We start from the raw sequence: 26,600 nt of genomic DNA, 5'->3' as shown, positions 1-26,600 counted from the left end.
TATCCTAGTCACCTTAGGGTGGTGGAAAAAGGAGAAAAGGGGCCTCTCTAAGGATGTTCTGACCTCCTTGAAGAAACCCATAAGACTGGATGACCCTGTTATATATGACATCTTTTCACTCATGTTGGTAAGCAACCAGGTGACCAATCTCAGCTAACAGAGTTGAACAGACTTCCAGTACAGGAAGAAGGGATAGGAAATAATTTCAGGAAGAACTTTAGAGTTACAGACTTTCTAAACTGCTCTCACTAGAGATCACCAATGGAGGTACACTTGCTGTGACTTTTTGTCAGTGTTGATACATGGGTGACTTTTCAATGTTTTTGTAATGAATGCAAAAGACTGATTAAGAGAACTTGTACCACTCTGCTGCAGCCTTTCTTCTCCTCTTCTGGGTGATGTGATACAGCATACAGTTAGACACCTGTCTGTCCAGCACCCACACTTGTGCTCTGCTTCCCACTCCCACATTCTGACTTCTGCAGTAGCATTGGCAAGAACACCTGTGTGTCACATTGCTGACACCAGAGACTGAGTAGGTGTACCTGTGCTGGCTGGTTTGGCTGTTGATGAAGTCTGCTATATTGCATCTTCATTGTTCTTTGTGCCCACAATTACCAGATAGAAGGCAATCTGCCTATAAACTTCCATTTTGCCTCTGTTGCCCAGAGGAATCCATTAAACAGCCTCCAAATCTAAATTTGCTGTGATGACCAATTCTTGAATAGTCCAAGGACAATGCCTACGTCTGCAGATGGTTGCTCAGGAGCTACCATGATCCAGCAAGAGTACAGATGGCTGGCAACCATTTGTTTGGGAACTTTTTGACTGGGAAGGTAGCTGGGCTAAAACCAATTGAGTGGATTGCCAGACACCAACTGCTTAAAGACACCATTTAACAGGACCCTGCAGTTTGCTGCTCTGTGTTCCTGAGCAAGGTATTCACCTTAGGTTTCGGGTTTCCCTTTTTTGCCTTTTGCAGCTTAGTTGCTATGTTTTGCTTCATTCCAACCATACTGATTCATCTGCACAGATGCTCACCCTGCTGCTTGAACTCCCCTGCCTCCTGCCCTCAGAACTGGCATGCTTTGAGTTACTTGTCTCCTGATCTTGGTTCATCCAGTTCCCAACACCTGACTCTGATCTGCTGGCAGATAATCTAACATAAATCAACTTAGAGGGGAAAATTGGTTCATGTCTTAGTGCATGATCAAAGATCTTGTGTGGCAGCATAGAGCTTCCCCTGCCAAGCTGCAGGCACACAGTGGAGCTTCATGCACCTTGCCACATACATATTTTCTTGCTTTTGTTATAAAATTCATTCATACCATGATTGACAGTCTGAGCAGAACAAAGGATGACTCAGATTTAGTGGGGGAAAAAAAGAACATGGCTAGCCATTTTCAGAAGCTGCTTTATCTTGCCACCTTCTTTCCTGTGGTTTCTATGTATGTCCAAGCAGAAAACCACACACACATTTAAGTTTGCAGAGTGTTAAAAAAAAAGGCCACTGGTGTGCTTTTGATACTGTGTGTTTCAGTGATCACTAAGGTTCCAAGGGTCTTTCACTCTCACATTATCTTCCCAAAAGTATCCTGTCTAAGTATCTTTGGGGTTTGAAGTCTAATTTTTCTCATAGTTATTCTTCTGATTTCACATTTTCCTTATCTCTGAGTAGTAAGTTCTACTGCTTCCTGCTTTCTTTGACATCAAACAATTTTCCAGTTTTAATGGGAAGTCAAAATCAGTACTAAAGTAGGTTTGCACTCTGCTGTCCCTCCATGTCCCATTCACTCTGGTACCTAAAATAAGATGTCCTGTAATGAATATTTCCCAGCAATCACAAAACTTGCTCTCCTGGATGCATTTAACTTTTGCTTAGGAACACCCTCATCCCTATGACCTGGCAGTGAATTTAGGAAAATTCTAAGAGATATTTCTGATTGCAACATCTTTGTTGCTAAGTTCATTTTTATACCATGGTTTCTTGAATATTTCACCCTTGCACATTTGTCTGAAGCATCCGTGTTCTTGTAAAAGGCAGCATCTCCCTTCCCTTTCCTTTGACAATGGAAAACAAGCTGTCATTTCCCTGTCAGTATCCCAGGACTGCCATATGTTTCACCAAAACCATGCAATAATAGTTACATTATTTTTTTTAATGTGAAATCCTCAGGTTATCCCCATGTTTCAAGTGTTTGATACATTCTCCTTTAATCTTTTTTCCCTGTTTCTTTTATGGCACTGTTGCAGTCTGTCTTTTTTTCTTCCCCTTGAAATTACATTCCTTTTATAAATATCCAAAAAGCAAATTTAAATTGTTCTTAAAGCTATTTTCTAAAAATGTTTCATGGAAATAGAAGACATTATTTTGGACACAATGAAATAATTTAAATAGTTTTAAATGGCATCTATTGAAATTACATTCATAGAGGAAAATTATCATGCCTGCTTTGAATAAATTATGACACATAAATGATGACATCTTCTTCTTTAGCATGGACCAGATTTTTACAAACTATAAATATATTCTGCCTCAGCAATATGCAGCCCTGAGCAGAAAAGGAAGGAAGACTGTCAATCTATTTCACTTCCAAGTCAGATGTTCTGGTCTTCTCATTTAAATAGAAGAAAACATTAGGTATTACCACAATTCTTATTTCTCTGTCAAAGCCAGGCTCTCTCTTTGCTGGAAGTTATATCTGGGCAGGGATCAGTGTTATTCCCAGAAAATCTGTGTCATGAGGGTGACCAACTGCATAAAAACAGCTTTCTGTTGCTCATAACTCTGGAATGCTGACTGTTAACATTAAATGGAGCTAACAGGGCAGAAGCAAATGATAAGAACAGGTCAAAACCATGGGCCTTATGGCAGTGTCCTGCAGCCCTGCTATGAGATCCAATACCACTTTATCTTGGGATCAGATACTCTGGTCAGACTAGATGTTTATTTATTTTTTTTTCAGCTCAGATATCCTATCATTCTTTATGAACCACACCCTTGAATTCATTCTTTCCATCCATTCTCTTTTCCCTCTTTTTTTTTCATGTGGTAACTGTTGGTTTTTCTCTTTGTAGCCAAATATAATATTTTATTGTTTTTTGTCATGGAAACACTCAAACTTGCTTTTATTCCAGCCTTTATGAAAGCATCTGATTAATTGAACTGGCCTAAAAGAGAAAATAAAATACACTCATAACTATAAGGAGTATGCCTCTGACTGCTTTTTATTTTGAAACTGTGCAGAAGGTGTTGCTGAACAATTAACAATGTAAAGGAGACCCACAAGCTTCAGATTTCCATCAGTATTTCTCCCCCATCCTTAATTCTTTCCCAATAGGTCAATTTGAAGTGTTCAGCTTGGGACAAGTTAATTTCTGGGGGGATGCTGCAGAAATCAGCAGGGTTTATGTCAGAGCTGGGTTTGGTTCCCTTGCCCAGGGGCAGACAGCCCCAGGGAGCACCAGGGATGATGTGAGAGGGCTGGTCCATGAGACATCTTAGATGCATATTAGAAACTCCTGCTGTTTCCTCTGCCACATAGCTTCCCTAGGCTGCTTTAGATGATTAAGAGCATGTGTTCCTGCTAGATCTCATGCTGTGGCTCTGACTCAGGGAATGTACCACAAACACATTTTAAAATTCATATTTGAACAGACTTCTGACAAATGCAGCAGTCACTGGGCCTCACGGGCAGCCAAGCAGTAAGATTTTTCTGAAGACACTGAGCTTCCAGCGGACAAACAGGCTTCTTCCCCAGACCCTGACAGCTTCATTACAGATTCTGAATCTGAGCTGTGATTTCATCCATACTGACTTCTTTTGAATGCCTTGAGACGATCGATTGGGCAGAGGAGCCATTATCCATTCAAGTCATGCAGCCTCCCTGCAGAATGCAAAAAAGTGCTGTCTCAGTCAAAATAAAAATGTTTAAGCTATTAAGCCTGTGTTATCAGCCACCAAAGCAAAATACTGTCTTTTGAACATCTAACTGTCTATGATGTTTATAGAAAAATTCATTCCTTATTTCTTCTGCGGATGCAACCCTCAGTTCCTGAGGTCTCATGTTAACCTGGAGTCACTGATTTTTTTTTTCCCAGTTAAAACCAAATTATTTCTCTTATATCTCTAACATCAGAGCAGTGTCAGGCCCTCTGAGTAGTTAGTGAGCACACAATTAATCAAATTATGTAACAATGCAGTACACTTAGCCCTGAATGTGGGGGGACTAGCTCAGCTCTTTGTTAGACTTGCTCAGATATTTTGCTTGGACAGAACCCAAGCTGCTTCTGGGGTTTCACAGTGTCTCACGAAGCTTATTAAAATATTGAATTTCCCCTCATCTTGAAGTGATCATAGGAAAAAAAGACACATATAAAGCTGTTTCTAACAGTACTGCTGCTTTCTGAGAAAGATGCATAGACTGTTTCTTTTAACTTTTTTGATGCTTACCAAACTGTTAATTTTTGGAGTGGACTTGAGGTGCTACTGTTGGAAAATTCTGGTGGGATTTGTTGCCTTATATTCCTATTCTCTGCTTTTGGGGTTTTTTTTGTTTGTTTCTTTTTGTTGTTGTTTTGTGGTTGTTGGGGTTTTTTTGTTGTTAGAACTTGATATTATCTAGTTTAATTTTGGGATTTATGCATAATAATAAGCGTACTTATAGAATTAGAATCTTTCTGTTAATTGTTTGGTTGCTGAAAGACAGCAGCACATTCTTTATTTGGTGTATCTCTTTTATAGTTTTCACATCCAAGGTTACTGCCAAGCTGACGTTTGCAGCTGCAGTCCTGCCAGGCACATACAGTGGAGGTGGCAGACTGTCAGTATCGGGTGCCATTTCATTAGCATGCAGGAAGCCAAGAAAATCCAATAACTGTGGGCTCTAGGCACCAAAATCACATGTCAATTGGAAATTGCCCTGAGCATGTGTGTTTTCTTCAGCTTTGAGAGGGAAGACTGGGGAAGGTGAGCTGTTCCACCAGTTACAAATGGGTTCAAACTAAAATCCTACATCCTTTCTGGAAAACAAGCAGAGTTAACAAGGCTTCACACTGCCACATAATTCACTGCACTTGGTTTAAAAATGCATTGTAAGTACATCGTACTGCTGTGGTGCTTGAGGGAGTGGTGGTTCTCTGGTTTATGACTGCCTGAGGCACACTCTGCTGAGTAGGAAACAATTACTCTTAAAAGCCAAAACCTGTCATTTGTGGCAAATATGTATGCTATATATCCTTGTTTCCAAAGGACATTATTAACATTATGCAGCATAAGACATCAGGTAGCTTACTTGACCCAAATCCAGTATTTTGGATATTTATGCTGCCCTTGAAGAAAATAAAGTTGCAAAGCTTTTTGTTTTAGCAGAAAGAATTATGAAATCTGTCCCCAATTTAAAAATCGTCTTTAACTATGCATCTAGATATCAGTGGTGCAAATCATCAGCACAGGTTCCTGCAAAATGAAGCCAGTTCTTTTTACACAAGGATGAAAAAAAAATAAAAATCTGGATTTATATGTCCAGAGAAACAAGGTAGTAATTCTGGAGGGAAAGGGAAAAAGAATCTGGCCAACTCCCCAAACAGAAAATTCAATTTAATGCAAGGCTGTTCTCAAATCACCTAGAATTTTAAACTTGGTTTCTACAGGTGGTTCAGGTACCAACAAAGTCTGCAGAGAAAAAGACTCTATTAGCTGCTTTATATTTTAAAATGTTGAATCATTTTCAATACTTATAGATGGGTTTTTTTTTCCTCCTAAAAATTAAACAGTTCTCATGTATTCTGTGTGACAGATACTCTCTTGGGAAAACTTTGACAATATTTCTCCCACTTCTAGGTCTTTGGAGGCCCAGATTTCCTCTCTCCTAGGCTAGCCCAGCTGTGTGTCTCAAGATCAGCACAGAACCCACTGCGAATCTCCACCACTGGCAATTCAGCCGTTGTCCGTTTCGAGACAGATGCAGCAGACACAGGGAAAGGTTTTAATGCCTCCTGGCAAGAAATTCCAGGTGGTGAGTATACTGATTAATACCAGGAGAAATTCAGGAAGCCTAAGAATTGAGAATCAGCCACGCAGCATTCAAAGTAATCAACCAGCAGAGGACTGAAAGCTGAAGGAGAATTTGGGTGATACTGAATTTGGTTACACTAAGAGATGCTGGAAAACACAAAGAGTTAAAAATTGTCTAATTATCTGAAATCTAGGCCTATTAATGTACTTTTTTCCTGTTTCTTCTCTACGTAATTAATGAAGACATTCCTGCAATGAGCAAATGATTTTGCATGCTACCACTTCTTCCCACCCACTTACCCATACAGAGTCTTTTAGTCACCGAATGGTGCTGTTGGTTTTAAATGGTAAACTGAAAAATAGCTGAGAACACTAGCTTGAAGAACTCAGTAGACTGGACCCCAAAAATATTTGGAGTGATTAGTAAATACTTGATCTCTATAAGGTTTATCCATCCCCCAATGTGATTTTTTGTTCATAGCCTTACTGGTAATCACTAAAAGAGATATGCTTAAAAGACTCAACCACATCTCTACACGGGAGTTCTAATAAAAAGGCCAATTATTGGAAAATAATTGCTATGAAAAGTGATGAGAGGCAAATTTTAATTCTTGCAGTTTTGCTTTATTAAGCACACTGATTCATTAGTTTGTCAAGGTTTGTACTTCTCCTCTTGCAGAAGTTTTATGAGAAAGGCACAAGATTTTTTTCTTAATAAAAGAAGTCTACAATAGTCCTTTGAATTAATCCCCTTTTGAGATCTGGCGGCTTATTTTTTCTACTTAGGCCCCCTGAAGCTTTCTTATCCCTTTACAATGTCTTGCCTGCTGTACTCCAACCCCCTCTAGCCTCTAAAATACCCACTCACCAGAATAAAATAACAGTATAGTTTTTTTATCCTTGCATTTCTTTTTCCCTCCTCCGTCTCTTTTTAAGATGTAAAACTCTGTTCGTGTAAGTCCTGTTGAAATCCCTCGTACTTCCCACACAGAATTCATCACTCGGGGCTATTTAGATATTCATGAGCACATGATCTGTTCTGACCAGAAGTACCTGAGGGTGGAGTCCTCGGGAAGCCCTCAACTTCATGGGTAGAGAAGTAAAAATGTGAGGTGTGCAATTGTTGCACTGCTCATGAGCAATGAGGAGCTCCCAGCTCTCTCAGTAAATGAGTAATTTTCTCACCCTAAGCTCAGCTAGGCCTAGTTATTGCTTTCTCAGTATGCCAGGTCTCTGGCATTCCTATGAACAGTATTTTGGATTGATTTTACAGTATCTAGGATAGAAGAATACCAGCACTAATGCTTCAGCCAGTTTGGGGCTACATTACTCTGAGCAGTGTTGTCACATATTCTAGTATAATGATAATTTTATACTTTCCTAAAAGAAATTTCCATTGATTTTGTTGCACACTTCAACTGTTGTAGCACTCATCTTACAAACGCTTAATGTAGGAAATATAAAAAAAGGAGGTGTCCACAGTTTAAAAATAGAGCTGGATTCTCACTAAGTATGAAAGAAAAGAGCTTGTGATTAAAACTGATTGTGTCTTTTTCAGGCTGTGGTGGTATTTTCCAAGCTAACAGCGGGGAAATCCATTCTCCAAACTATCCTCAACCTTATAGTAACAACACTGATTGCTCCTGGGTTATCCAAGTTGACCAAAGCCACAGAGTCCTATTGAATTTCACGGATTTTGACATTGAAAATCACCAGTCATGTAACTACGACAATGTTGAAGTAAGTAACAAAAGAAATTTCAAAGGTTTCCTTGATTAGTCTGGTGAAATGCATGCAAAATAACCTCATACACAGATAACTGTTATGATGACACCCTTTCCTATTTACAGTGCATTTTGCCACAGCTTGCTCCAAGCCATAGGATGAACTGCTGACATATATAGCAGATTGCCCAAACTCTGCTACAAACTCAGGAGAGAGGGAGTCTGCATCCAGAGGGAATTGTTACTGGCTGATTTTCTTTATGTATGCACTGTTTATTCAGGTGCTCTGCAGCTGTCTGTTTAATTGCTTCATTAGACCCACTGCTCTCTTTAAAGCTTCCCATTGCTGCTGGTTTGGGAACTTTTGTTGTCACAGAAACTCAAATTGCTGCTCAATCAGTGCACAGCAACGAAAAACTCTCCAAGTCTCCTCTTGGCCTTTTGGGAGCAGGGACATGAAATCCTGGCCCTCGATGTCAGATTGCACTTCACTCAGTACAAAGGCATGTATGATCAGTACTAGGCAGATAAAGCACAGTGACTGTAGCCCAAAATCCAGCTTTCCTCTCCTTGATAAACTGTCATTCACAAAGAACTCAATTTGGCAGGAGCTGAGACTCTTTTGAAAACAGCATCAGTTTAACAACATTGCCTCGTAAAGCTTTTTTGTACTGAACTAGAAAAAAAGGAAATGTGTCCCCATTTTGCTGAGCACAACTGAAGATTTCATTTGCCCACAAAGCGTCTTTGTACAATGACTGTTCCTTTTTTTTTTTCCTCCTGGTTATGAGGCATAAGGAAATATGGCTATGTCTTTTTATTTAAATTATAAACTACGTCAGGGAACCTTTGGAAAGGAGCTTTCAGTTCTTCTGTGCTGTGACACAGGAGTAGAAAGTCAGAAAGTCAAAGTGCCTGATAGAAACACAGGCTATCTAAGATGGTTGTATTTGTATTAATGCAAACAAACCATTCACAAATTAAGGGCTAAAGCCTGAAAAGGCCTGATATACCAGTTTCTCTTCTAGACCTGATGCCAATGGATGCTTGCACAAATCTTTACACTTTGTGGAGTATTCAGTTCCATGAGCTCCTTGCAGCTACCAGCAGAAATCTCCCATTACCTTTACAGGCTGGATAGGACTGTTTTGAATCATTGACTGTTTTGCATCACTGAGTTTTGAATCACTGAAAAGAGTCATTCCCTCAGTGGCCAGAGATGTCTGTGCCAGAGCTCTTTGTGTGAACAGAGTCTGCAGACCATGTGCAGTGACACCCCTTGTCCTCCAAGGCTATTGGAGTATCTGTCGTTTGCTTCTGCTTTTTGGTTTTTTTGGGGGTGCTGAAGAAGGGAGTTGCCCATTATCCCCAACTGTCCAAACACAACTGGAGAGTCCAATTTGATGCAGACTTCAATCACTGCCCACAAAATAGAGTGTGGTTTGAAAATTGATGAGAGGGAATGCTGGTTTGAAGCCAAGAGATAATAAAGGGATCTGAAGCCTTGGTGTAGGAGGTAGAGTTTTTCAGCGCTCATGCAAGGGAACCAGCAGGGCAAGAAAGGAGTAAATGAGGTTTCTTTCACTCCTGGCATGCCAATAATAGGAGAATCACTTGTTACCAGCACCTAGGTGCGATTTGTGTTCACCTTGTTTCGAGACTTGCTATATGCCTCACACGTAGGAGAGCAGAGTGAGGGGACAGAGAGTGCCTGGAAAATATAAGTAGGTGTCTGACTGTGAATGGTTTAGGAATTGCATTCCAAAAGCTGTGGAAATGGAAAATACAGGCAGCTAAGGAAGCAGGTGGGTTGTTTTTCTCTCCCTAATATAGGAACAACTACCATGTATGAGTAGCACAGAGGTTCCACCCTTTTCTGTTTCTTGAATTTTTACTTATCTGTAGGGATTTTAGTTGCTCTGTGAGATCTCTTGGGCTTCCCTCCACCCTCGAGTGCACCAATGGTCTTTTCCTTCACCCTCCCCCCTCTAAATCCACTCATTTTTCCCTGCATTATGACTCAAGTTGCTTTTTTTTCCAAATATTTCTCCCATAAATTCCTTTCTATGGGGAACACATGAAAACATTTTTCCTCTAAGGTTTTCCATTGCACGTGTGTTATGTCAGCAAAGTAGGAGGAGGGAAAATACTTGTACCTGCTGCTTCTTGGCTGTGCTGCAACTCCATAAATCCTGGTGCATTTTTCTGTTCAGCTCAGTGATTTCAGATGTGAACCTGGGCACAGATCTAGGTTCAACCAAATGTATTCTGAGCCTGTGATGGTAAATCATGGGATAACTGCCCTGAGCTCCCCCTAGAGCCAATGGAGGGAGTGCAGAGAGCACATATTTCAAGTGTTTAGTTTTCTAAATTTAGTTGAGTCCTCTGCTTCTGCACCTCAGTTTTCTTTCTTATTTTTTCTCAGAACAGATGACCATCTCTTCGTCTGTTAAATGGGGGCGTATAGCCTTTCTCTAATCTCAAGTATAACTCAGTTATATTATGTAGAAAGCATAAGATCTTTGAGAAGAGTTTTTTCATCATTGTCACCATACTTGAGTAAATTTTCAATTCCTCCCTGTGTACCCACCCCTGTGTTCTTCTGTCGGGAGAGTGACTCACAAAAATTTTTTTGTGACTCACAAAAAATTTGTTTTTTTGAAGGAAAATAGATGGAAAGAAATTGTGAATGTACCAATTGCTGCATTTTTGGGCAGTGTTTAACCAATAATGTATCTGATGCTATGCCAGGAGCTCAGGTCAGCAAGTTTCAAGTATTTGGAGACGGGAGGAGAACCTGGCTCAGAAGGCAATGCTTGTAGCACAAGGTCCTGAAAAGGGGAGTGAGAATTAGCTTATTCTGTCCAGTGAGCTTGATTAGATAAATGCTTTTTTTCCTTCCTGTTGCTGTATAACAAGTAAAACACAGGAATATAGAAATGTGAGCTTCTGGGATATAGAGAGGAGGTACGACTTCATTTATTCCAGGTGCTGGCAAAGAGAATCTTTCAAGGGAGAACAGTTAGAAATATATGGAGTTTTTTTGGCTCAGAAGACAAAAATTGACATCTTTTTGTCATGTGTTTGTGCAAAGTTCAGGACACATTTGAAGAAGAAGGCAATGAGTCACTCATTTATGTTCACTGTGGAAAGGGAATTGCTGCTATGCACAATGCAACTGAAAACTTGGCTTTTAAGAGAGCAGATGCATTGGTTTTCCTTAGCCCTGCAGCCACAAAAATGCATTTCTCAAATGCTTTTAAAATGACTTTAAGAAACTGCAGAAACTCAACTCTTTCCTGAGCTAGTGTGTGAATATTGTGGTTTCTGATCTAACTGCAAGCCTGAAATCCTCCTGGTTGTATCCTCAGCTGGAAAGAGGCACGCAGATCAAAGCCAGCATTTTACCAGGAGCAGTCAGGCCCTCTTTCTATGCCCTGTCAATGCAATGCTTCTTCTCAGATAAAATCCTCTCACTACTGTCTAAGGAAAGACACTGCCTTAATTCCTAAGGGTTATTTTTTCCCCCTACATTCCATGGTTTGTGGTTTTTAACTCCAGGCCGTCTGATTTATACACAGAATATATGTGCAGGGGAAGAATAAACACTGCACACTGTGTATTAGAGGGTGATTGTGGCAGGCTGCCAAAAGAGAAGAAAAGGTTGAATGGATGGATGTTTTTGGGTGTCTTTACCAGGTACTCATTTTAACAGGCGTTGCAGACTTAATGCTCCATCACCAGATCCCACACAGCTAGCCAGTGTTCACAGAATCACAGGCAAATGTTTAATTCATGAGTACAGCATTGACTATGTAGGGTATGTCAGGGGATTAAGCAGGAGTTTTGTCCCTTGTTTCTTAGATCTGAGGTTTATTTGAGACAGGTCATCTTTCTCTCAGCTGCTGTTTTTTTGGGTTTTTTCACTAGTGTGTTCAAAAGCCTTTGAATACTGGAGGCAGAAACATTGCATTGTGTTACACAGTCTAGTTAAAAATTTCTAATTCATTGGTGCTGCCTTGCACAGACTTGCTAGGATGTGAGCCACTTTGAAGTAAAGGAAGATATTCTCAATAAAAAATACATGTCTTCTAATCTGACGGCATTTGTATAGCTTTTATATAGCTTTTAGCCTCCTGACTGCATTTTTGGGTGCTCCTATGCATATTTTAATTCATATTTTTCTCCATTATATTAAACTATGTGACTATGGCAGGGCAGGATGTTAATGCTGAAACAGGAACTGAATTCAACTGCTGTTGCAGCCCAAAGGCTCCTCCTCTGTGGTCATGCAACTGTGCTGGAGCTCCAGTGCTCCTCCCTGCTGAAGGCAGCACTTCTGAGACTCTCCCATGGCTCCCAACACAGCTGTAACAAATCACTTCTGCTGGAGTGCTAGGAATGATTAATGGGGGACTGATATTGTGGCCATTCTTCTCTCTCTGTACTTTCTCTTGTCAAAATTTTGATGTTGCTTAAATTATAAACTCATTGGTTTTAACTTCTCTGTCCTTCTCTTCCTGATTGTGAAACAGGAAGGAAACAAAATTATCAGCTGTAAGGGGGAAAAAAGAGAAGGAAGCCTTTTGTGGTAAAATGAAAAGTGATGAAAAGTGAAGTTTTGTAAACCTATCCACTTTCTTCCTCCTTTTTTTTTTAACTTTTCTTTACCCTCTGCTTAAATAGCGCTTCATGTATATGTGTGTAATTTGGCACTCTGAAGTTTTTATAAAACATAGATATAGAACTCTGATCCTTGATGCTGGATCTAAAAGCCATAATCTTGGTGACCTTTTATCCAGAGTCATAGCTCTCACTGATGCACCAGTTGCATGTTAGGGCCAGTTTAGAAATCTTTACTGAGACAAAATGTAGGGTTTAACTGAATGAAAGCTACACAGGAACTCATGTTGGCCATTAACAGAAAACAGCAAATATATGGGGACATCTGTGTTGTTAAATGAGTGTTGCTTCAATACCCAATGCACATGAAAGAAGATGTTGACTTGGGGCATTTTGTTTACATTTAGTTACAAGGGTCCCAGTAGCTTCAACCTGAAATATATGCATTTTTTTGAAATTAGCACTTAAGATGGGCAATGTACAGTTTGTTTGCACTGCCAATAGAAGGACTACATAAGAGAGGGAATGAAATTAAAGTCTTCTCAGTACTCCCATTGAAACCAAATACTTCATTTGATATTTTCATAACAGGTATTTGATGGTCCTAACAATGAAGCACCACTTCTTAAAAGGCTCTGTGGAACAGAGCATCCTCCTCCCATCACATCCTCCAGGAACCTGCTGTACATCAGACTGCACTCTGATACAACCATCCAGCACAGGGGCTTCAGTGCTCGCTTCACGGAGGGTAATTGCATCATTTGCATTAATGCACATTTATCTCATCACCACTTTGTATCTGACACAGTCTTTTAGGACAGCTGATAATGGAATGTGTCATTTCTACCCATGCAGCACACCAGTGTGTATCTTTACCAAGGACAGATTTTTCCAAATTACAGATAGAAGACTTTGAAGTCCAAGGATCAACTTAGATTCTTCAGTTGGGAAAAAAGAAATCATACTTTTTATAGCAAGGCATCTAGCACACATCAGCTACTATTATTCTTCCTCCCTAGAGGGTTAGCTGTCCATAACTGTCCTGAGAAAAATGTGCAACTGGCAGTTTCCACAGACCTGGTGACAAAATAACATTTTTTATGGCCATCCATGCGCATGAATCTGAAAAGCTAGAAAAGAATTCTGTGGTGCTGTTGATGAGGTCCATGGATTCAGGCCTGCATACCCTGCCAAACATCAACTATCCAATTTGTGGCAGACTAATTGGTATTTTACATGGTTTCCTTTATAATGAAAAATGACACCAACTGGGCAGAATTTTTTTCATGAAGTTACATACTATTTGATACCTGGTGATTTGCTTTTACTTTTTCTCAGTAATTTGGAAAACAGCTTTTCCCCAAGGTACAGACATTTAATTTTTGCAGAGAAAATCAGTTTCTCTAATTTTCCTCTCAGGATTCTTTTCACTATTAATTACTGCTTTTCCCAGAAATGCTTCTTTCTTGAAAATATTGTGACAAATTATAAAGAAAAGGAAGATCTTGTATCAACAAAAACCTCAGAATCCCCAGTTTCTCAGGTACTAGTTAGATACCTAATTAGGCATTTCTGGCCAACAGCTGTGAGAGCCTAAACTGTTCAGCTTTCTCAGAACACATTTACTGGGTTCAGTACTGCCACTCACAAACCATGTCTGGTGAGTGAGTGCTCCCTGCCTAGGATGTGAGCAACCCAGCTTCCCTCTTCCTGAGAAAACTCATTTAACAAAGTCCCATCTTTTGCTTGGTATTTTAGGCAGCACAGCACAATAAATGAGCCTCACTCTTCAGTACTCAGCTCCTCATCCTGCAGTTTACAGCAGGTGTGTGTTAAACTCTGACCTGGGCAGTTTATGAGCAGCCAGTGAGCTTAGAGATGGGGCAAGGCAGCACTCAGCACTGTCAGCCAAAGTTCTGCAGTCAGTCAAGCTCTAGTATGTGTGCAACACCTCACACAATTGCAGTTTTGCTGGTACAGCTCCAAGAGGATCCTGCCCATGCAATGTGGGGCCACCCTTGGGTGCTGGAAAGTTGTGAACAGTTATTTATGATTTTTTTCTTCCTTGCTGCCAACATAAACAAATGGCCAGAGAAATGGGCATTTTGCACTACCCTTAAACCAAGTTATTTTGGCCCCAAGGTGTCTCTTCTGGGCTATGAAGAGATGAAAACTATCAGGTCTAAAGTCAGTTTGGCTTCTTGCAAGTGGCTGCTTGAGGGCCCACAGTATAATTGGAAAACCAATATTTATGCGCTCGTAGAGATTGTACTCTTTTTTAAAGGAGCTGTACCTCCTTTAAATAGCCCTTAATTTGTTTCATTAGGGTTCATGGATTTTCCTTGGAGAAGAATTAAGAGTGAACCTAGACTCATTTCACAGGCAACCAGCTATCACCCAGCTCGGTTGGGTGCAGCATGGCATGTGGTCAGGAAAGTGCAGCCAGTGCTGGGAGCTAATCCTTAAATCTCTTCTTCTGATTAAGTACTATTGCAAATTTTATCCTCATTTCAAGCTGATGTACCTTGTTACACTTTATGCATTCATTTTCACTACAGAATCTAAGCAAGGTGATTTGTATGTATAAATATTTATATACGTAACTATGTTTTTGTGTTTCATTCTAAAGCATGTGGAAGTTTCATAGAGTCAGATTCAGTTGGGGCAGCAATTTCCTCTCCTCTGTATCCTGCCAAATACCCAAACAATCAGAACTGCAGCTGGATTATTCAGGCTCAGGAACCATGTAAGTAAAAAACATCTTTTGTAGTTAGTTGGGATGACTAACATCCTCGTCTTCTTTTCTGTAATAACAATGCAAAATTCCTCCTTTATTTCTTTAGGAAGTTCTGCTTCCTGGTAGCTGTGAGTGTGGCTCTCCCAGTCTGTCACAAGTCAGATTTCACTGTAAAAGATTAAGTGCATAGTGAGGAAAACAATTCACAACTTTGTCATCCTAGCCAATTTACTGTGACCCAAGTGTTAAAATTATAAATGAGGTGTTAAATACTATGTGAAGTTGGATTCATTTGTGAGAAAATCTAAGGGTTTACGTATAATTAAAGCACTTGTATTTAGCTGAACTTATTTGGTCTGGAGTTTTCAAGGTGGAGTTGTGTTACATGAAAACTATGCTGTTGACATTAAAAAAATTACATTGAATAATGAGAAAAGGTACACAGAAATTTCAATTTCAAATACAAACAAAAATATATAAATAAGCTGTTGTTATGTGCATAGATACACTCTCAGCTATCCATAATTTTACACAGATTTATGATTGATCATAAAACACTGGATATTTTCCATCAGATACTGCTACTACTTTTAATACCCTCTATTACCTTTAAATTGTAGAAAATTCCTAAAAATAACTTGTATGTGTTAAATCCCATAATAATGCCCTGCTATCCTAATTTAAAATAGCAACTATTCTACTTCAGTTGTACATATTATATTTAGATGTTGTTAAAATCTTAGAATGTTTCAATCATATTTATAAGTTTACTTTGCTAGTTTATAAAACAAATATCAATTTGCCAAGAAAATACCAAAACATAAATCAGGAGATAAGCAATCCTTTTTTAAGCATAGTTACTTATACAAATAGGATATCCATGAAAAGGGCATCATCGGAGCAGTTCATCACCTGTGTAATGTTTATTTTTAAAGACAAACTTTCCCATGATTCATATTGAAATGAACATGACTGCTGTCTCCTGAATTACATGAGTATGAGAGACCATAAAAATGCTGTGTGAGAAGCAGTGACTTCCTCCACTTACCAGCAGGACCACCCCATGCCTCCTGTTGCAGCTGCAGTGGTTTCATTACGCTGTATGTAATGCCATTCATTTATGGCATTGCATAAATAAACAGCATGCATACATTGCATTGCATACCCATGTCTGATAGATTTATCCAGTGGCAGGCCACAGCAGAGATCCTGCTCTGCTTTTACTGGGAAGGCCAACAAGTCTCCTGCTCTGGCCACCCACTGTGTTTTTCTTTTTTGCTGTGTATCCTGAGGACCTGCATTGACAGCTGTGATTGACCGAGCAGGAGGGACACAAAGGATGCAGCTGAATGCCAGCCAGGGCACCCTGCTGGATGCAGCCTGGGCTCCGTGGCTGTCATCTCAGCTTCTTCAAGCCAATTAAGTGGGGCCCAGGGAGAAGCAAAATATTTGTGTCAAATTCAGTTTGGTCAGTATGGGAGAAAACTTAGTTATCATCTAAATCATGAGACTCTTTCTGATCTACTCAAACTGCATGGAGCCCTAAGGCCAGTAATAACTACTGTCCCAGACTGGTGTCAAGGACAGCCTCTCTTCTGCCAGCTGTGACTTCACCTTTGTTTATATTAGACAAGCAAGAGTAGTAGGAGAGTCAAAAATACCCTGAATCAGAAATGCTCTTTTTCATGATATAGCCTGCAGTCCAAGAGCATGGAAAATCCAATTTTGTACAAGCACAGCTGAGGGTAGTTAATGATCCTTTGACCAAGCCAATTGATGAATATGGAATGTTGCAATATGATGAAAGAAGCTGCTCTTTCTAAGCCTGGAGCAGGGCACATTTGTCCAGATCTATGATATAGATTGCAAAGGGACAGCAGGTCATGGGTGTGTAGAAATAAGTTCTGTTTCTGAAAGTCTGTAGATTTTCCATGTTTTATTTGCTATTTTTTTCAATATATAATGAAGTTGTCCAGAAACAAGGACACTTAGATCCGTGTGTATATACTAAATTCTCTCCTTCTAATGTTGATTGAACTAGAAAGCACTGAAAGGTACTGAAGGGATTTACCAGGACCATTCCACTAAAGGTTAATGCACTTAAATCAAATTCATTCAATATGTAATGAAAAAAACCTACTTCAGATATGCTTTATGGGGACTGATTGACTTCAGAGGAAAAAAAGAACATTTGTTTATATGTAAATATTTCTCTGTGAAATGACTAAGTTCTTCCTAAATTTTTACTCTTTGCTCTTGCCAGTCAACCATGTCACACTTTCATTCACTGACTTTGATATTGAAAAACATGGACAAAACTGTACAACGGATTTTGTGGAGATTTTGGATGGGAATAACTATGAGGCTCCTCTTCAAGGTATTGTACCTTTCCCTTGTGTATTTGATATATATAGAACTACACCCAAGGTAAGCAGGAGAAGCTTTTCTGTTCATGGTCTCCTGCTCCATGGATTTTCTTTGATAACAGAATCTCCCTGGCCTCTCTGGCCAGAGGAAATTGAGAATGGAGAATAAGTCTTCAGTGTGAATGGCAGAGTTCTCCCAGGCTCTGACTCTGCTCCTGCTAACCTGCAGTTTGGTGTTGACTCCAGCTGCCTTTTCCTTCCTTCTCAGTGGAACAATATTGGGAACCAAACAATTCAGTTTAAACTGAATTTCCATTTAACTGTGCAAACACGTAAGTCACAAGCACAGCAAATAAGCACAGTCCATGCTAAACACAGGTAAGGAAGCTGAAGACTTCTGGGAGCAGAAAATGTTTTTTTGTCAAGCCATGGAATACCTAATTCTTCTGCTCTTTCATGAGTTTTTGATAACTTTCTTCTGACTTCTCTGGACAGTACCATCCCCTTCAAGGGCCAGGAGCAGCCTGAAGCAGCAAGATTCCCAGCCCTGGTCACAGGGTGGTCCCAACTCTCCTTGTATCCCTAGGGCTGCCCCTAATTACTTTCTGGAAAATTCAGAATATCCCTGTCTTATTATGTTCTCCCTTACTCTACTTTTGTACATGCTCCTTTGTTGGGAGTGGGGCTGCAGTCAGTTTAAATGGTTTGTAACTAGGAGCAGAATTCATTTTTTGTCTCGTATCCTTGGCTTTCACTTGCCAAAAGGACTTTTTAGTTCTTAAAGGGGACACATAAGAAAGATGGGGGAAAACCTTTTAGAAAGGCATATTGAGATTGTCATGGTTTTAAGCTAAAAGAAAGTAGATTTCAATTTTTATTTATTTTCTAGATATAAAGAAAACATTTTTTACAATGAGGGTGGTGAAATACTGCAACAAGTTGTCCAGAGAATTGGTAGATGCCCTGGCGACATTCAAGGTTTGGTGGATGAGGTTCTGAGCTACCAGATCTAGTTGAAGATGTCCCTGCTCATTGCAGGGTGGTTAGACTGGATGATCTTTAAAGGTTCCTTCCAACCCAAAGTATTCCATGATTCCATGATACTGCTATCTTTCTTTTTACTGGCAGATGCCTTTTTGACAGATCATGACTCATATTCCTAATCCCCATGTTACAGTCCATTACTGGAGAAATGGTCTGTTATTTTTCAGGTTTTTTTTTTTACATCAGAAATCAATTGAGTGAAATATAAACCACTGTCAGATATATCTGATAGATTTTCTTGGGGTTTATTTCCAATTAGGCAGTAATTCCTCATTTTTTTTCATTCTCATTGAGGGAACTCAATGACAGAATAGCCAGGGATCAGGGTGTCTGGAGTGCCAGAGGTCCTTTTCCTGTTGAAAAAATATTGCCACAAGAGTTGAGTTTTGGGCAAATGTCATGGAGTATTTCTTTTTTATGTAGATTGAATTGACAACTGCAATTTTTAGCAGCAAGCACTACTCCTGCTTGTTGTCAGGCATTAACTCCAAATGTTAAATTAGGAGCAGTAACTACATGCTGAACACTCATTATTTTCCCTCTGCTCTCTTTCAGGCCGTTACTGTGGCACTACTATGCCACATCCTATCACTTCTTTTGGTAATGCCTTGGTGGTGAATTTCATCTCCAACAACGATATTGCTGCCAGGGGCTTCCATGCCACCTATGCTGCATCGTCATCATGTAAGTCCATACAACAGGTGCTACTTCCTTATGCCACTGACTTTTAAGAAAAAGAACAGATCCTTTACCTTTTTTTCTCTCTGCCATTCAATTTTTGAACCTCCCCTGTTGTCCTTCCTCTTTTTGGCCAAGGTCTCAGCAAGTCCATCAACAAGCTAAAGAACAAAGAGACAAGGAGAAATGCTTTCTTGATTAGCAAGTGCTCTGTCTCTGTCAAGTTTTTTTGTTGGTTTTTTGTTTATGCCATCCTTTCCAAACCTCTGCTATCTCTTTCTTGTTGCAGCCTGCGGGGGTTCTTTCCACATGGACAGAGGAGCTTTCAACAGCCCTGGCTATCCCGAGCCGTATCCGCCCAACAGCGAGTGTGTCTGGACAATCCTCAGCTCCCCTGGCAACCGGCTCCAGCTGTCCTTCATGTAAATCCATTGCCAGGGGTCATTATTCAGCCTTTAACAGACCTGAAGGAAGGATGCTCTGTGTTTGTTAGGAAATGTAATTACCCAGTGATAAAGCTGAAACATATTTTTAGAGTATCTTGGAAAGAGAACACAGCAGGGGTTAGTGGCAGCTTGCAATCAGTGTTTCCCTTTCTTAGTCATTGCTTCTGTTAAGGCATATTCAGCATTATATAAATAGGTGGTTTATTATTTGAGCAGCATGAGATGATGAAGAAGCCAGTTCTTACTCACTGATAAACAAGAAGAGGAAATTTAGCATCATTGTACCTTTTCTTTACAAAGGAAATTCCTACAATGTAAAGATTCATTTTAGTGTTTGTTATATAGCTGATAATTATAAAGGGCCTAGATATCCCACACATTGTAGGGCTATACCTCTGGAGGGGTCTTGACGCATTTATGAAGTGGGCTAAGGTAAACCTCATGAAATTCAACAAAAGTAAGTGCCAGATCCTAAACCTGGGTCAGGGCAATCCCAGATATGCCCACAGGCTGGGCAGAGAAGGGATTAAGAACTGTCCTGTAGAGAAGGACTTGGGGGTGATGGTTGCTGAAAAACTCAACATGAGCCAGCAGTGTGCACTCACAGCCCAGGAAGCCAAAGGAATCCTGGGCTGCATCCAAAGGAGTGTGGCCAGCAGGTCAGGGGAGGATTCAGAGAAGGCTGTGTGGAGACCTCTTAGCAACCTTCCCGTATCTGAAGAGGGCATACAGGGAAGATGAAGAGGGACTCTTCATGAGGAACTGCAGTGACAGGACAAGGGACGATAGCTTCAAACTGATAATGCACAAGTTTGGATTAGATGTTAGAAATTCTTCACTGTGAGTGTGATGAGGCACTGGAACAGGCTGTCCAGAGAAGTTGTGGGTGCCCCAAACCTGGCAGTGTTCAAGGCCAGATTGGATAGGGTTCTGGGCAGTCTGGTCTAGTGGAAGATGTCCCTGTCCATGGCAGAGGATTTGAAACTACTTGATCTTTAAGGTCCCTTCCAACACAAAACATTCTGTGATTCTATTCTGAGATTCTAAAATTGATGTTAGATTTTTCAAAATTTCTTCAACAGTTAAAGCAGAGAAGCTACAACAGGAATCAGAAGAATATGTGACAGAATTTTGTTTTCCCTTTAGTTAACTAACTTTCCTTTGAACACTTCTGACAAGAAAGTCATGTGGAGAATTATGTGGAGTCCTTTACCAGGGTTGTTAGGTTGTTCTTTACCCATGAGGTAGATTTCTGAGCCTCCTCATTTCCGGGCATCAAACAGTGGCTGCTGCCAAGAAAGAGAGCACTGACCTTCAGCAAAGCTTATGAAGAATGAGCAGGAAAACAAAACTAACTCTGAAACCTGAATTTGCAATTAATCAGAACAAAAGGAAAATTTTTCTGGTAACACACTGGCTGCATAAAACACAACTTGTTAGGCATGTGCTGATTCACTAATGCAATAAAAAGGACATTCTATTCCTCCACTACTCACTGAAGCAGAGAAAAAGCACTACAGCCTGAAAACATTTTCCAAAATGTTTTCCAAAAGCCTGAGAGCATTTTTCAAAATGTCACAAAATAAGCAGTAACTTTTCAGAAACAACCCAAAATTCCACTGTGAAGCAGAAACTTTCAGTGGAACATACATTCCCTTATATAAACTGACACTGAGTAGATGTCAGTTCTTGTTCTTCAGTTACAAATAGCTGAAAGGCAAGCTGAAAATACTGGAAATTATTGAGTAATTGTGTTAGAAAGCACTATTTTTTAATTTAATTTAGTGTTAGGGGGTTATAAAGTTTTTTTGGCATGAGGCATTAATTTTCTTCAATGTCTGTCTTGCAATGTGAGGGCTAGCTTTAAATTGTTCTGAAATATATCCAGATGAGTGGTTGGAACCATTTCACAGCATGATATGCTGAACACATATGGCTATATTCAAATCTGAAAGGGAGAAGTTGTTACCAGAGTATCAGAAAGCATGAATATTTAAGGCATTGGTTATTAGAGGCACTCTCTGGAATCTTTGCTATATATTCGTAGCCTGCTTCTGAAAACCATGTTGGTTTGTATAAAAGCAATTCACTTAAAATAACAGATGATTTTTAGAATATATTTATCATTCAGCTTGGTGTAATAATTAAGAATTTATAATTTAATTACTATATCTCATTCCTTTTCTAGGGTAAAAAGTACTTTAGAGGAATTCATAACAATCCTTGTTATTATTTTGCACACCCAGATACGTAAAAGTCAGAGGCCAGAGGAACAGTAATATTTTATAATTCTGGAGGAACTGCTAAGGGATTTCTCACCTCTGAGATGTTAACTGCAACTAAATCAGTAATTGTTTTCTCACCGCAGAGTGTGCTGAAATAATAGACATTTGAAGGGGCTAAAATATTCTCTGCACTCGACACTCGCTGGATTTACATTAAAAATCTGGATTAGATCTCAGGGCTTTCTGAGTTTCATGGTTTTCCTTGGAGAACCGAGTAATTTTAAAAGCATTTGAGAACTCTTTAAAATGTGTAACTCTGCACACTGAAGCTCTGTTATAAAATAAGGGGCTGGAAAGTGAGTGCCCTGTATTGGTGACCTTGGCAGGTGCTGAGGGTTTTGTTGCTGCCCTTTTCCTAAGCCTTACAGAAGGATACCATCTACAGTGGGATTAATGGCCTGGCAGGCCACATTCTGAAGTATGTGCCAGGCCTGTGTGTGCTAATGCTCTTCTGCTGCTGTTGAAACAGAGCATTTCAGCTGGAGGATAGCGATGGCTGCACCAAGGACTACCTGGAGATTCGGGAAGGGAGTGACACAGGCATGCTCACAGGACGGTTCTGTGGGAGCTCCTTCCCTTCCAATTATACATCAACTGTTGGACATATCCTCTGGGTCAAATTTGTCTCAGACAGTTCAGGCACGGATGTTGGCTTCAGGGCCACCTTCTCTCACTGTAAGTAGATGTAATTTGATTGAAAACTATTGTTCTTTCATAGTACTTCTGAAATTATTCTAAAAAGTGACTGTTTGGCCCTCTAAAGTCTATTAGAAAATATTTCCTGATGTCAAAAGGTTTGTAAATTCACTTGAAAAATATTTTGTAAAATGTCTACTGAATGTGAAGGAGTGCTCTTAAACATGCCAGAAGTATATAATATTTATTAGGAAATTGGGAAATTAAGAAAAAAGTATTTCTTTCTCAGCTTTCTGTTTTGCTTTTTGAGTGTGACAGTGTTCATCTTCTGGTTTGGATCTAGATGCCATCAACCAGGGAGCGGAATTAGAAAAAAGCAAATTATGCCAATTTATAGATCCAAAATTTCAATGGACCACTGCCAACATCAGTCTGACTTGCTGCATGAACAGACTGCTGAAGCTAAACATCCACAGCCGTTTTGATTATGCAAGCTAAACTTCTAATAATTTCCCTTCTTTTGAGATTTAACTCCTTTTCAAAATGAATTATCAATAGTTCAGACCTCAATGAAGTCAGAACCATTTTTCACCAGAATGTGCACAGGCATTTCAAAAAAATTCTTTAATGCTTTTGGGTGGAAATGAACATAAAGTAGTCAGAGTCAGGGAGGAGTTTCGGTGTGCTGTCTTCCTGCTTCCCCTACTCGTAGACCCATGTGGCTCAAATGGGTAATTTCTTTCAGGAAAGGGAACACTGCATCTCTCAAAACAAGAAAATAATTGGATGTGCATCTTAGAGCTGTCTGAGATGTCTGACAGCCTTACAGCACTGTCTAGTCCTAAGCAAATTAAGTCAGATGGGCCCCCCACTTTTCTTTTACTTTACATGAATTAGAGGCATTAGTTGTCTCTTTCTTGTTTTTCAGTGTTTGGAAATGACATTGTGGGAGAGAGAGGACAAATAGCCTCCCCACAGTGGCCCAGGAATTATCCTCCCAATTCCAATTACCAGTGGCGGATAAGCGTTAACGCTTCCCAGGTTATCCACGGCCGGATCCTGCAAATGGATATTGAAAATCATCACAGGTGCCAGTATGACAATCTAAAGGTGATTTCATTCTGACAACTTCTTTTATTTCCATCAATTTTGGTAAAATGGATGAATAGAGAAACCTACAGGATGAATGGGGAGCATTTCAGAGGGTGTGGTGTGGCTTACTGTTTTTGCTGTGTTGTCCTTTCAATACTTATTATGTATGGGAAGAGTATTATATATTCAATAATATATCTTGAATATATTCATTAATATATTCAATTATATATTCAACAATTATTTATTTATTTATACTCTTTGGCTCCCTAACAGATATTTCCAAGTTTGAAATTTACTGAAAATAAGTCCACAATGGTACAATCTCAAATATTACTATTCAATAATTTCAGGTCACATACCAGACTGAAATTTGCTCCATGCTGGTTCAGTTAAGGACAACAGTGATAGTAACATCTCAATGTTTCTAAAAGTAGAGTTATTTTCAAATCCTACAAGGAACAATTCTTGTGCCTTCTTTGCTCTCTGGATCAGTAATTTGGCTGCTGGTGGTAGAAAGGTGCCTCTTCCAGTTTGATTGTTTTTCTGTACCCCCCTGTAATACAGTCTAGCTAGGTTAAAAAATGGAATAGTGGAATGGTTGGGAGTTGGAAGGGGCCTTTTGCAGCTTATCTAGTCCAACCCCCCAGCAATAAGCAGGGGCATCTTCAACAGAGCACTGATAGTGCTAAGCAAATTGAACAACAGAGAATGCAACTTCTTTCTGAACTTAGCCAACATAACCACTTAAATAAGATAAATCACTTTGAGCTTCTTTTTTTTTTTTTTTGAGCAGGTAATTAATCAATTATCCTTTTTTTTATTTGAGAAAGTTAATACTAGTTCAATATTTTCAGTTCATTATTAATTTACTGATATTCAAATGTAATAGTAGTTCAAAAAGGAAATAAAACTTTTTCTTTCATCTCATGTTATATATTAATAGCATTTTTTTTCTCCTAACTCAGCCTGCCTTTCTTTGTCCCTCTGAAAGCAAAATGAGTTTCTTAAACCAGCTAGAATTTAGTGAGTGTAAATCAGCCTGATCTTTAATCTGACTCAAGGATCAGGTCATTAATGCAATGTTAATGTTTATTTAATAATTCCTAGCTTTGTCTACTGGACATTTTTACTGGGTGGTAGATGAGAAGAACAAAATAAGCTTGAAAGGTGGCAAAGGAGAAACATCTTGTAACCAGACGAGATTTTGGGTTATAAATACATACAATAAAGAAAATATTTCTGTATATTTATCTGATAGAATTCAAAATAAATATATTCCTCAGTGGGTGGAAAAAAGATAAAGGAAAAAAAGAAAAGTAATTACTTTTCTTTCCCCTGCATATCATGGTTTATTGGTTTTTTTCCCATGAAGGGTAAAAATTGTACCTTTGGACTTTTTTTAAAGTGGGATGTCATTCTATGTCCCCAAAGAGCAGCCCTGTGATAGGGACTGAGGTGAATTTGATGACTTCCATTCAGATCCTTCTTCTGTGAAAGCTTCACTTTTAACTGATATAATGGAAAGAGAGATTTTATTTCCTTTTTATAAGAGAGGTTTCTCTCTAACTTGGATTTGTTAAAATCCCTCACTGATTTAAAGAGGATAATTTTCTCCTTGGAAATTGCTGAGTATGGGGCAGATGAAAATCTGACTCTGTGAGGAGCAGCACTGTTCTTCTCTCTGCAGGTGTACGATGGGTCCACAGTTCATGCTCGTCTTGTTGCAACATACTGTGGTGCAGACCCTGCCTCTTTTGCATCCTCTGGCAGTTCAATGACAATCCAGTTCCAGTCAGATTCCACTGTGACTGGAAAAGGCTTTCTTTTGGAGTGGTATGCAGTGGATGCTTCTGCTGTTACACAGACCATTGCTAGAGGTGGGTTTTCAGTGAGTTCCACAGCTACAAGTGGTACAGCCAGTGATACACTCAGCTTTACTTAATTCCAAACAAACTTCCCCTCTAGAGAAAGCCCAAGTTATTAATGAGGGAAAGATTTCAGTGATATTTTAATAAAGTATTTTACTGTCTTTTAAAAACAACTTCTAGAAACTCTTAGATATTCTAATTTATAGTGTTCTAAAAATGAGCATGTTGCCAGAGGATCATTTTTCTTTACACAGGTATTTAATTAAATCTAAACATTTGTTATGCTGTCATTGAAAATTATCCCTCTTGAAAAACCATTCTAAATCATTGGCCACTGTGGTATGAAACAAGCACAATAACTTCTCTTAAACTGTGGTGGATGCTCTTAGGTATTTTATTAGATATTCCTCAAGATAAAATAGATCACCACATTGTTGCAGCAGCTGGCACAGGAACATCCTTAAGGATGAGGATTTTCAAGTTTTATACTTCCAAGCCAAACTCAAGTTGAAAAATTCCTGCATTACTGTAGCTACACACATCATCACTGTGCCCTTATTGTGCTTTATTATAGGACTGTCATCTTACATTACATAAGGGGTGTATTCAGTTTAAAAAGAGGATGCATTCTTTTTTTGTCTTCTTGTCCATGACAGGTGCATGTGGAGGGTCTGTAACAACTGAAGAAACACCTTCATTCCTCTTCTCACCAAGCTGGCCACTGAATTACAGAAATTTTGAGGACTGTATGTGGCTTATCAGAGCTCCTGGATCCACTGTGGAATTCAATATCCTGGCACTAGACATAGAATCTCACAGCTCATGCAACTACGACAAACTTATTATCAAAGATGGTGAGAAGCCAATCTTGCCCTACCCTGACCAAGGTGCAGTAGAGACCCAAGGTCCAAATACCTCAAATTCTCATCTCCACTGAGCTTAATCAATCTCGATAGCAACAGGAACATGCCCTAAAACAGTACTCTTCCTCTACTTTGAGACATTCTGCTAGTTAAAATTAGCAAAGTCTAGCAAAATATTTAGTGATCTACAAAAGTATTTCTAAATCTGTAAGCGGTTAA

At 39.4% G+C, this 26,600-nt stretch overlaps 1 protein-coding gene across 1 annotated transcript in view; it reads left to right on the top strand.

Moving 5' to 3' along the window:
- CUBN (cubilin) overlaps positions 1-26,600 on the top strand; it is a 142,397-nt gene that overhangs the window by 65,270 nt on the left and 50,527 nt on the right. Inside the window, exons 30-40 of the mRNA XM_005418600.2 lie at positions 5,843-6,017; positions 7,575-7,756; positions 12,955-13,111; positions 14,993-15,109; positions 17,364-17,477; positions 19,066-19,194; positions 19,478-19,610; positions 22,389-22,594; positions 23,484-23,665; positions 25,338-25,527; positions 26,175-26,372. Coding sequence (XP_005418657.1) covers positions 5,843-6,017; positions 7,575-7,756; positions 12,955-13,111; positions 14,993-15,109; positions 17,364-17,477; positions 19,066-19,194; positions 19,478-19,610; positions 22,389-22,594; positions 23,484-23,665; positions 25,338-25,527; positions 26,175-26,372 — 1,783 coding nt within the window. The remainder of the gene's footprint in view (positions 1-5,842; positions 6,018-7,574; positions 7,757-12,954; positions 13,112-14,992; positions 15,110-17,363; positions 17,478-19,065; positions 19,195-19,477; positions 19,611-22,388; positions 22,595-23,483; positions 23,666-25,337; positions 25,528-26,174; positions 26,373-26,600) is intronic.

This window comes from Geospiza fortis, unplaced genomic scaffold (genome assembly GCF_000277835.1).
Source record: "Geospiza fortis unplaced genomic scaffold, GeoFor_1.0 scaffold138, whole genome shotgun sequence".
Lineage (NCBI taxonomy): Eukaryota > Metazoa > Chordata > Aves > Passeriformes > Thraupidae > Geospiza > Geospiza fortis.
Note: the sequence above shows the minus strand (reverse complement) of the source record. Positions and strands in the feature narration are given on the sequence as shown.